Source organism: Sus scrofa, chromosome 14 (genome assembly GCF_000003025.6).
Source record: "Sus scrofa isolate TJ Tabasco breed Duroc chromosome 14, Sscrofa11.1, whole genome shotgun sequence".
NCBI classification, from domain to species: domain Eukaryota; kingdom Metazoa; phylum Chordata; class Mammalia; order Artiodactyla; family Suidae; genus Sus; species Sus scrofa.
In genome coordinates, this window is record NC_010456.5 from 104,194,214 (window position 1) to 104,206,649 (window position 12,436).

The 12,436-nt window shown below is 46.2% G+C and overlaps 1 protein-coding gene across 1 annotated transcript; it reads left to right on the forward strand.

The window, feature by feature from the left end:
- Positions 211–5,471, forward strand: HHEX (hematopoietically expressed homeobox). Its single transcript, NM_001244579.1, has 4 exons — positions 211–608; positions 2,683–2,861; positions 3,043–3,093; positions 4,910–5,471. Exons 1-4 carry the CDS (start codon positions 248–250, stop codon positions 5,126–5,128), a joined length of 810 nt encoding a protein of 269 aa, NP_001231508.1. The 5' UTR covers positions 211–247; the 3' UTR covers positions 5,129–5,471.

Below are 12,436 nucleotides of genomic sequence, written 5' to 3' on the forward strand. Positions count from 1 at the left end.
AGGCTGGAAGCGGGCTGGTCCCGAGGGCGGGGAGCTCAGCCGACGGGGGCGGGCCAAAGGTGGGGGCGGGAGGCGGCTCCCGGGGCTCCGCGCCATTGGCCGCAGGGCCTGGCGGCAGGAAGGGGCCAGAGTGCCCGGCCCCACCCCGCGGCCGACAGAGCCTATCGCCGGGAGCGCGGAGCGCGGATAAATGTAGCGCCGCGGCGCGGGCCGGCAGCTCTCCGAGGGGCCGGAGCGCGGCAGAGCCATGCAGTACCCGCACCCCGGTCCCCCAGCTGGCGCCGTGGGGGTGCCGCTGTACGCGCCCACGCCGTTGCTGCAGCCTGCGCACCCGACGCCGTTCTACATCGAGGACATTCTGGGTCGCGGGCCCGCCGCGCCCACCCCCACGCCCACGCTGCCGTCCCCCAACTCCTCCTTCACCAGCCTCGTGTCCTCCTACCGGACCCCGGTGTACGAGCCCACGCCGATCCACCCCGCCTTCTCGCACCACTCCGCTGCCGCGCTGGCCGCCGCCTACGGACCCAGCGGCTTCGGGGGCCCTCTGTACCCCTTCCCGCGGTCGGTGAATGACTACACGCACGCCCTGATCCGCCACGACCCCCTGGGTAAGGCGGCCGGGGTCATGGCGGGGCCGAGCCGGGGCGGCGGAGAGGAAGGCGCCACCCGGCAGGTGGCAGCGCCCAGGAGGCGGCGGGGGCGGAGGGGGAGGCAATAGAAAGTTGTGGCAAAAGCGATTGAAAAGCGGCTGTCGGGCGCGCGCGGGGAACGGGAGGCGCGGGCCCCGGCGGCGCGCGGCCCAGACTGACCGCACTGTGACTCAGATTGGTTTTCCTGCACCTTGCAGGCGTCGGGGCAAGCAGGCCCCGGCCAGACCTCGGGCGCTGCCGCCAGGGCCGACGGACGAAGGAGTCCTGGGGGCCCGTGTCGCCCGGGTGGGGCTCCCTGAGCTGGGGGGACTGGGAAGGGAGTGCCAAGGCCCCCCAGGCCACTCGTGCGGGGCAAGGGTAGTTCCCGGGCCGGGTGGTTACGGGGCTGGACCTAGTTCAACAAGCTTGTGCAGTGAAAGAGCCTGACCCTTTCCGTTCATACAGGAAATCTTGAGTTCTCGATAGGAGTAAATCTGGTTTCAGAAGCTGTTAAGTGTTTTCCTGGCTGCATGAAGCAGACCCTTCCCCCGGAGTAGTGCACGCTGCTGATTATTTTATCGACATCCTCAATACAGACAAATTCAGGAAACACTCGACTTCTGATAGCCGGGATCCGTTTTTCTGATATTGTTCATTTCCTCTGTGTGGGATGTGACTTTATGGCAGCTAAAATAACCAGTTGCTTCCTTTTTTTTTTTTTTGAGGCTGTTTTGAACCGGTCTGAATCCTGACGTAAGCAAAATCTCGAAAAAACAATGCCAGCTTTCAAAGCGTGTAGCGCAGGCCTTGCAGACCCATGGACGGACGGACTGACCGACACGTCTTTGGAGTAGGAAGGGCAGCGCGGACACGTTGGCCATATAGAGTTTACAGGACTTGTCCCCTCAGTACATGGCCAAAGAAATAAGCGTGATCCACGCTCCGGGTGGCCCTTGGCGCCTCTGGCATCTGAAGCCTGGGGTAAATAAAACCGGGCTCCTTGCCTTGGGTCACCAAGGTTTTAAATCTAACCTCTGTTATCAGCAGCTTCTGCAGGCACCCGGCAGACAACTAACATTTCAATTAATTGACTTTGTAATGTCATTATTATGGTGCAGCCCCTAGCGCTCCACTTTTCTACTTTGCTACAGAGATTTGGGGGAGTTTATATTTTAGGATTTTTTTTTTTTAGAGTTATTATATTGTGTTTTTGATCCCGCCTTCGAGGGTTTGGTGCCACAGGCCTGTCGTCACTCTCTTCGCCTGCTGGGGCTGAAGGCGGACTCTCAGCCGGGTTGGGCCGGACCTGGGGGCGAGCATTTTCACTGAGCGCGCCCTGGGTTTCCTTGGGTTACTGCTGGGACTGTGCAGGAGGAAGCAAAGGGTTTTTCGAGATAGACCAACAGGAAACACATTGACGGAAATGTTGCCATAGCCCACGGGGTGGCTTTTACTGGCCGCCCCCACGAGCCGGGTGTGAAATCAGAGAAGGCCGCGGCGCCCTCCAGGCAGGATTGAAAGCTACGCGCGCGCGCCCTGAAGCCCGCGCCCGGGCGGGAGGGTTTCCCTCGCACCCTGGAGGTGGTCTCCTGGTCCCGGCGCCGCCCCGGCAGCAACGCGCCTGACTAGTGCGACAAACCCGCTCCTCCTCAACGTAACACCCACTTGATCTTTGGAAAGTGCGCTCCCCCAAGAGAGAGGGCCCAGAGGAGCAAAAAGTTGTGTATAAATTCTGAGAGCGACTGGTTAAAAAGATCATGGTGATTTTAAGCTCAATTTATAGTCGATGTTCTTCTGGGAATCAAAACGGTTATATTTAGCTATGGGCGTGATGGTTGTGTGTGTCTGGGAGTGTACAGTGTGATCTATGTGCATAGGCAGTGTAGGCGTGTGACTTTGGGTGTTCCTGTATCTCTGGGTCTGTATATGTCGGTGTATCTGGTAGCGGGTCCTCCAGGCTCCCTTCCTTCTCTTTGTCACTCTCAGGGCCAGACAAGTCTGAAGTGGGTCAGGCCGCTACAGGGTCCTTTCTAATAGCCACTCTTGCCCACAGGCAAACCCCTGCTCTGGAGCCCCTTCCTTCAGAGGCCTCTGCATAAAAGGAAAGGCGGCCAGGTTAGGTTCTCCAATGACCAGACCATTGAGCTGGAGAAGAAGTTTGAGACCCAGAAATACCTTTCCCCGCCTGAGAGGAAGCGTCTGGCCAAGATGCTACAGCTTAGCGAGAGGCAGGTGAGCTCGCTCAGGGGCCTGGGGAGACTCCTGGGGGAGGGATCGGGGGCCGGAGTGAGATTTGGAGCCGCGGGGGGGCACTGGCTCCTGGAGCGCGAGTCTGCTCCCTGAACCGCTTGGCTCACCTCCTCCCCAGGTCCCTTTGGGCTCATGGCAAGTTTTCTTTCTGTCTCTCCTGTAGGTCAAAACCTGGTTTCAGAATCGTCGCGCTAAATGGAGAAGACTAAAACAGGTATTGACATGGTTCTGTTTCTATGGAAATAAATATTTTTATCATGTTATCACAATGCGAGGCCTGTTATAGGTTGTATGCAAAAGTCATTTAAGGGACTATTTAACCTCTTCACCTTGATTAAAAAGGCAAATAGTCCTGCTGAAATTCAGGATGAGTTGTTCAGGCGGCAGTAATGCTAAAAGCACCTAATGCAGTTCCTATATCAATTATGCTTGGGTTTTCACACACTGGCTAGTAAAACTCCCAGCTAATTGTTTTATAAACCCCATATGTTGTTTATCTAATTAACGCAGGAAAGATAAAGTAATTGACAGTAAATGACTTAAGCAGTTATCTTTGGGAGAAAATTGTTTCTTTTATTTACACAGCCATAATAAAACCAGGCAGAGCTCAAGGGTAAATATAAGGAAATAAACACCTTTAAGTCTTGTTTGCACTGTTTTTAGAAGAATTAAATATCAAAGGGTTAAAAAATAATTTTCTCTCTAATTCTAGCTCTTAAGATGAGTATAAAAACAGTAAGAGAATATCCAAGCATGTTTGGAAAGTAGCTTAAATTTTCTAACAGTCTTTTCTTCCAATGACCTTGTTACGCAATTTGTGATAAAAAGTAAAGGCTAATTCAGTTTTTAAAGAAGCTCTGTTGACTTAAAGCTAAAGATTTGGTTTTGATGTCCTAATCTGGATGTCTTCTGCAAAATTATCTGACACTTGCTGAGTTTTTCATTTGCCAGCGTATATACAGTTTATAATAAACAAAATATTTTTGTAACAATATGAGTGGGGAAATTGAACACTGCATTTTAGAATTTAGTGATCATAATTTTTTCATTAAAAGCAATAAGGTGGTGTCACAGAGAACACTTTGAAACAGAAAATAAAATTCCCATAATTTCATTACTGTAACACAGTCTTAAAAATTTCAAATTCCCTCTCAGTATTTGACCTTATGCCTCTACTTGCCACGTGGTTGTAAACTTGTTAAATCTATTTTTCTTATGGTCTCGCTTTAGCAGTATATCATATTTCCTTATGGTGTTTATGTGCATTTTATACAAAAATAGGATTAAAAACTTATTTAGTTCTTGGTCAAAGGTGGTTTGCCAGGAACTTTTGAAAGTTCCTATGTAATAAGGGAATATTTGCCAGAAAGTTCCTCCAGATTTTAAGTAAATTATAGATGTCTCCTTTTTCAGTTGGAACAGTCTTCCAGTTATTATTTTTCTTTGCCAGGATTATGTAACTTGCTACACATATTTGTGTTTATTGTTTTCTTTTTTCACTTTGTTTTATATTATGTGTTTATATGTTTGTAAACTTACTCCAGAAAATGGATTAAAAAGGATTCAATCTAATAATTTTGAAACTTTATCCTTAATTCACCTTTTAGCATTCATATTTTTTAAATGTCTTGAAGACCTTGTTAATTGGCAAGGTTTAAATATTTGAGAATAAAGATAGTGTGTATCTATAGTAATCTGATTTATTTTATTTCCCTAAACTTTTAAGAACTTTGAGACCATGTGTCTGGGGCTAGAGTTAAATATTCATTTGACATAGTATGTTTGCACTTATATTCGTGATGGGTTGGTCTTATCTGGCAAGAGTATAATCTTTCTCTGATATGACAGGAATTTTACTTCTTCCAAAGTGAGAAAAAAGCAGAAATATGTAGTTTCTAAGTAAAAACATCATACCTGAAAGTAGTTGATAAACTAAAAATTAAAAAGATGGTAGAAGATGAAAAGATTTGTCTCTCGCATCTCCATATTTCATGATCCCATTAATCTCCATTTTCATCCTCTTCATTCAGGAAAACCCTCAAAACAATAAAAAAGAAGAACTGGAAAGTTTGGACAATTCCTGTGACCAGAGGCAAGACTTGCCCAGTGAACAGAATAAAGGTGCTTTGGATAGCTCTCAGTGTTCGCCCTCCCCTGTCTCCCAGGAAGACCTTGAATCAGAGATTTCAGAGGATTCAGATCAGGAAGTGGACATCGAGGGTGATAAAGGCTATTTTAATGCTGGATGATGACCACTGATGTTGGCATGTTCAGAAAAATGGACTTGGGAATATCATTTGCTTTAGAAAATCTTCATAGATGGACTGGAAAACTGTATGAAAAGGGAATCATTTTGCTGGTATTCTGGAAACCTAAAATATTTGCTGCACTGGCTAAATAACAAACTCACATTGAAACCTGAATTTTGACTTAAATAGTTTATGTACTGATTTTAGGTTGTATGATAAAGGGACTCCACTGATTAAATTCACCCCCCCCTTAAGAAGTAAATTGTTTTTTCTATTTATAAAAGTAATTTTGAACTTAAAAAATTTTTTTAAGTTATAACTTTAAATATTTTAATAGGACCTTCTTGAATAACTTTTCTATAATCAGTATCTACATCCTACTTAATAGAGAAGCAAAGGGGCAGCCCAAATCCAGAGATATACCTAGGAAAAGGGGCCCGCAATTCAGGCAGCCTTGGACTATTTTAAAGGAAATATTCTTTACTTTTATATTACATTCTTAAACTGATGCCTTAAATCCAAACCCATCTCAGAGCTCTTGCCTCGGGGATATATGTGTTCTTTTTATCAGAGAGAGAGTTAATCTGAAATGCTTGTTTTGCACTATCACTTAGTATCTGTTTGACCAAGGTGTTAAGGGGATACAGTCCAATTCAAGCAGGGAAACTGACTCATCAGTGACTAAAATTAATCACAGATGAACTAGAAGTAGCAAGTTAACGAAATGTAAGTAGATTGTAGATAGTGTGTTTTATATTAAACAGTGTTTATAGTGTGTGTATATATAATTGCTCACTGTAAAAAAAAAAGACCTAGTTGGGTTTTTTTTTTTTTTTTTTAACATGAGTAACTTGCCTATAAAATAAATCTTTCAGTGGGACAACTGGCCTTGTTGGACCTCTCATTCTTTGATAAAACAAGCCCACCCATTTTCTTAAAGCGCCTTCGGCTTCCTGGCGCGGCGCTGGGCGCAGGGGCGCGGGAGCGTCTGGTGTTGCGCGTCGCTGGGGCTCTTGCAGTTCGCGGGGCCTGGGGGAGCGCAGTTCTGGGCTATGGCTGATGCCAGAGGCAAGCGCCTAGAAGGTAGATTTGGGCCTTTTCCCAGGAGTTTGCTGGGGGCCAGGAGTGTGTGTTGTGTGTCTGGGGCAGCGGGGGGAAGGCTCCCGCCCGCGGACCCCGAGGTCTGAGCGCTCCAGGCGGTGGGAAGAGCAGCCGCGCCGAGACTCGCAGCGTCGCCGCGGAACGCGAGCCGTCAAGCTCCATCGATTCTCCTTGCCAGCCGAGCCAGCCAGGGCCGCTGTCCTTGACCCGCGTGAGTCAACACTGCGTCATCCTTTAGCGGCCAAACCCGGATTGGGGGCGGGGGTCCTCTTAGCGAGGGTGGGGGCCGGGGTCGGGAGGTAGGGGAAAGTAGTTTATGCGAAGAGAGCAGTTCTCTTCCACGAGTTTCACCTGCGGAGCTTTTTGGGACCCATTGCCCACCAGAGTTTCTGATTTGGGTAGGTCTGGGGTAGGACGGGGAACCTACACTCCTGACAGGTGGTCAGGTGATGTCCAGCTAGTGGTCGGGGGATCACTGCTCTAAGGTGCTCCTAGGGTGGAAGAAGCAGGAGGGGTCCGCCTTCCTCCCTCTCTCCTCCTTCACCTGTTCCCCTCCTCCCACCAGCGCCTGCCAGCGTGGGAGCGGGAGGCTGGCCGCCTTGTGGATGAAGAGGGAAGGTGGGAGGAGGGTTTGATGGTTGAGGCGAGGGAGTGGAGCTGAGGAAGAGGTACTGAGCGCTGGAGTTAAGAGCTGAGGCGAGGGGGGTGTGGGGCTGAGAGGAAGGGTGGGCTGAGCTTTCTGACGGGCGCTGGTATTGCGGCTGGAAAATGATGGGAGAGATCTGTGAGGGGAGAGGCCAGAAATCTTCCTCAGCTGTGGGCCTTCATGGAGGCATTTAGTTCTTGCAGAGTCGGGTGCCTCTCAGCTGAGGTCCTTTGAAGGAATAACTGCATCCTGGCTTGGCTTGACCGGGGCTGTGGCCCCCAGACAGGAGCACTCAGGTGAACACAGAGTGAAAAAGCCATTGCACTTAGGGGGTTCCTACCCTACTTCCTTAGATTCCAACAAGGCCCTCTTTGAATCCAGCTGTGGTGATGCTGTGGATGTGTCACAGTAGGAGCTCCCTACCTGTGAATTTTAACTTCTGAGAAAATCAGTACTGGCTCCTTAAGCAAGAGGGGTGTACATAAGCTTGGAAGTTTAAAGGTCTGGGTTGGAGTTTTAGTTCTTGGTCTCAGCTCTCTCATCAATTGAATGAAGATGATCTAGCTGATCCACATGACGCCTACCAGCCGCCCACTTCCCAGCTCTGTTCAAGCTCTTTATTTTCCCCCCTATCTTCTGTGTCTCCTCAATGTTGGAGCCCACAGTAGACATCCAGTGGGAGGGTCTCCTTTCCTCTCAGCTGTAGGCTCCAGGCTCCCTGACCCTGTCTGACAGGTTACATAGAGGTTTCAAAGGTCACAGTCAGTCTTATTTGAAAATAGGGCTGTCTGTATCAGAGTCTGGGGAGAACAGGAGGCTTGTGGGCCTAATATTGAATTAAAGCCATCCTGAAATCAGTGTGTGTGTTTCGCTCCTGGAGATAACCTCTGGTTAATGTTTATTCTCGAGAATAACTGTATCATGACTATCACACAGAGAAATCCAGGCTTATGTATTGATTGACACTAGAAAAATTGAGGGGTTAAATCTTGTCTTAGGGTAGACAATCCCCGAAACCAGGCTGTTTTTCCAATTTAAAGCTATTCTCTTCAAGTTGCTCATATTCTGAATCTTAAGAATCCCGAGTGTGTTCACTGGAGGAAGTACAGTATCTTCAGGACAGGGGGTAGGCATTAACTGTTTTCTAAAGTGCCCCGTTGCAAATTGCCAATGAATATTTACAAATTCTTCCTACAATCCAGGCATTTTTCATTTGTTTGTCTTTTGGCTATTTCATGTTGAAGCAGCATGTATGACCTTTACAGCACAACTCTTGTCTTGTTTTTAACTCTTTTTATCAGGAGATTCAACTTGAAAACGGTTATCATTTAGCAGAAAGACAAACATAAAAGCACATTTTTGTAAGCAAAACGTTAATGATTGGAAGAATTGCCCTAATTTCACCATGACAGTGTGTGATTAATCCCCTGGGTCATGTACTTATACTTTAAGTTATTCAGTTCGTTGGTCTTTGATATTCAGAACCCTTTCTAACTTAATAGGATATTGATTTTGTTGGATGATGTACTTTGACTCTTTAAACAACATCACTTTTAGGGATGACTAGCCTGCTGTGTAGTATTTCATTTAGCAAACTGTTGCATAAGGTTTCTTTTTCTTACTTTTTATGGTTTTCTCAGGGTGAAAGCTGATAAGACATCTTGTGGGAAAAGAGGAAACCATCTCCGATAGTGAAAGTACCTATTCTCTTTCAACATTTCTGACAGTCTTTTTTTTGTGTGTGGTTTCATTGCTGTGAATATTCATTTTAGTTAATGGGGGCAGGGTAGGGATTTAAGAAAATGTATCTTGACTTGGGGGAAATACGTTTAGCTGGGGACGGTACATATTTACCAAAGTTCCCATTCCAGCTCTTCTGCCTTGTGGAAGATGACAGGAACTCAAAATCTCACCCTTTTAATTTTTGTTAAAATCTAATGATCGGCGATCCTTTAAATCTGTGATATTTATGAGACTACTGACAACATGGGACAGAATGTGGAAAACCAATCACTCAGGGTGCTTCTAGTTAGGAGTTTGGTATCTTGTAGTAAAAATAATCAGATGTTGTACTAATATTTACTTTTAATGTTAGTACATCCCTTTGGATTTCATGACAGTCCAGGTGGAATTTCTGTCTAATCTGATTTTGTCCCTTGATACCTTTTTTCCTTTTTTTTTTTTTTTTTTTTTTTTTGTATTGTTGAATCCAAATGAGAAGCACTTTGGCGATTCCTCCCATTCACCCAAAACATCTGCGATCCAAGGTCTACAGAACAGTAGCTACCCCTTCAGATGTGGCTCTTGGGGAACCGTACTCGGGAATGTTACCATTGTTGGGTGGTTGGGAGCAGGGCTGGAAGTAAGGCAGACTTGTTCCCTCCACCTCCCTTGCTGGTTGGAGGCCTTGGGAACCGAGAATTCTCAGCCTCAGCTCCTCGAGAGGCGGGAGGCTCACCTGAGAGGCGGCACACAGTGGGCGCCAAGCGTTAGCCAGGAAAGCTAGAAAGCCCCCACTGAGTCCCTTTCTTTTGAGGCAGCGCTTTGATTCGAAGTTGCAGGCGGGAAACCTCTTCAGTCGGATGTACACAAATCTCTCCAGACAATAGAGAGGGCTGCGGGGAGGAGACCTTGGGGCTGGCAAAGGCATTTCCTGTCTGCGGAGGATCTTGACTTTGGAGCATCCGGCGGTCGCCGCGAGGGTTTCGAGGCGACCGTACACTAACTTTTCCGTGTGTCTACTTAAAAAAAAAAAAAAGTCACTGCCAATTTCAAGTGATTTTCCAGATAAAAGCTCCTGAGATTACCTATCATTTAAAAACTTTTTTTTGAAGTATTAGAATTTTGTTTCTAATTTCGAGTTTGGTATCATTCAAAATTTTAAAAAGTCAAAAATCTCATCACCGATCTTATCCCTCCGTAACGCTACGACAAGAAAGGGTTAATGGTAACCCCCATTCCCCCACCCCCCGCAGTTCTTAGATGCAGGAAGAGAAAATGCCTGTTCAGTTTGTCTCCATTAAACTTTTTTTTTTCTTGTAGAGTTTAATTATGCCCTTTATCCCTCCTCACCTATCTACTTGTATTTTTCCTCTTTTAGCCCCCCCTTCCTCCGTCTCAAGATTCCTCTTCCCCATTCAGTTTATTTCCCCATTAAGAATAGAAAATGACTAGTCTCATTTTTTCAGACATCACAATTAGGTAAGATTTTCTTCAAATATTTAGAAATTTTCAGCTTTGAGGTAGACATCCTAAGTTTAAGGAAAATATTGCTGGAGTCCTAATACACTGCCCCCATCCCTCCAAGGATAGTTCTTTTAGTTTAGCTTTTTTTTTTTTTTTTTTTTTTTGAACCAGGGTAAACAATAATAGTGATAATAATCATCAAAAAGTAATCATACTTGTGTCCTGAGGGGGATCAGGCATTTGTGCGCTGGGAGTGTAGTGGAGCTTCCTGAGAGATGGTGCAATAAGAGGTAGGCACAAGATGCCATGGCAGAGCATTCCAGAAGCTGCTAAGCAGAGAAAAGGAAAAGGAGTGCTGTTCTAGGGAGAGAGATGGTCATGTTTACCCACCTGGAGGGGAAAGAGGGCAGGGAATAAGTATGACTAGAATCTTCAGAGTTCTTTGTTCTTTTTTGAGTTCCAGCATTTTGGTAAAGGGATCATGGACCATATTCACACAGATCTCTTTGCTTTTGCAGTTTCCTCCATCTGGAACTTTCCTTGCCCTAGACAGCCTCCTGGCTGGCTCTCTCACCTCCTCAGCTTGGTCTTCCCTAACTGTCCTATTTAAAATCACAACTCCCTCTTCCCCTCCCACAATTTACTCTTCTCTAGTTCCCTTATTACAACTGGGCTTAATATTTGGGTTAGTTAATAATTTATTTGTCTCTCATTGAAATGTTATTGTCACGAGCGTAGGAATTCTTGTGTTTTGTTCACCGCTGTGTATCTCCAGCCTGACCCATAATAGCTGCACCATAAGTATGTGTTCAATGAATAAATGAATGAACACATGTTGAGCACTTACTATGTATTAAACATTGTATGATTCCTTCACATGGTTTATATCAATTCTCACAAAAGATCCTCTGAGGTGGATACTGTTATTGCCCCATTTTCCAGATAAGGAAACTGTCACCCAGAAATTAAGCCCAAGACCTCAATGACTATCCCAGCCAATGTTGTAATGTGAACTTCCTCATCTCTCGTACCCTTGAGAAGATATCAAGCTGGGTCTAATTCTAGCTGAAAGAAGAGAGGTGAGGGTTTTTACTCATTTTATGTAATCTTTTTGCCTTAATTCAAGTCCAGCATTACATCTGGAAGGGTTTACCACAAAATATAGGGCATATGCAATTTCTGTGTGTATAGCACATTATTCTGTTACATGAGAAAGTAATAAACTGACTGGAGCACAGGAGTTCCTGTTGTGGCTCAGCAGTAATGAACCCAACTAGTGTGCATGATGACACGGTTCAATCCCTGGCCTCACTTAGCAGGTTAAGGATCTGGCGCTGCCATGAACTGTGGTGTAGTTCGCAGATGCGACTCGGATCCCATGTTGCTGTGGCTGTGGTGTAGGTTGGCAGCTACAGCTCTGACTCGACCCCTAGCCTGGGAACTTCCACATGCTATAGGTGTAGCCCTAAAAAAAAAAAAAAAAAGACAAAACAAACAAAATAACCCAATAAACTGACTGGAGCACAATTTCTAGTTTCCTAGGGAAACGAGCTTTATAAAATAAGCTTAATATCTTTCAAAGTGTTTAAAAAATATCTGTTGGAGTTCCTGTCGTGGCGCAGTGGTTAACGAATCTGACTAGGAACCATGAGGTTTCGGGTTCGGTCCCTGCCCTTGCTCAGTGGGTTAAGCATCCGGCGTTGCCGTGAGCTGTGGTGTAGGTTACAGACGCAGCTTGGATCCCATGTTGCTGTGGCTCTGGCGTAGGCCGGTGGCTGCAGCTCTGATTCGACCCCTAGCCTGGGAACCTCCATATGCCGTGGGAGCGGCCCAAAGAAATAGCAAAAAGACAAAAAAAAAAAAAAAAAAAATCTGTCCCTGACCCATGTTATTTGGTGTTCCCACTATATGCACTGATTTGTATCATTGTATTTCTTATTCAGCTGACCAACCCACTGATGCATGTTCTGCTAGGACCCCTGAGCATAGAGCAGCTCAGTGGCTTACGATGGTGTCCCCAACATCTAGCACTGGGTTTTACATGCAGTAAGCTTGCGATAAATGTTGAAGTACAGAATGAAAGTGAAAACCATATGCCCTCCCCAGCGGAAAGGAGAGACATTTCCCTCCCTCCCCAAGCCTTGTACTCTCGTGGTATTTCCTATTTCTTGGCCACCAGAAACTTAGCTTCTCTGGATGGCTCCAGGAGCAGAGCAGAAAGCATAGGAAGGGCTGCAGTAAAGGGGTGAGAGTTTTTGCTGGGCTTGGCCGTGGGTGAGAGGAGGGCATGTTTGGGTCTGTTTAAGCCTAAACAAGCACTAAAAGAAGATGTTTGCCCCCCTCCGCCCCCCTTTTTACAGACATGAATTTTAAGA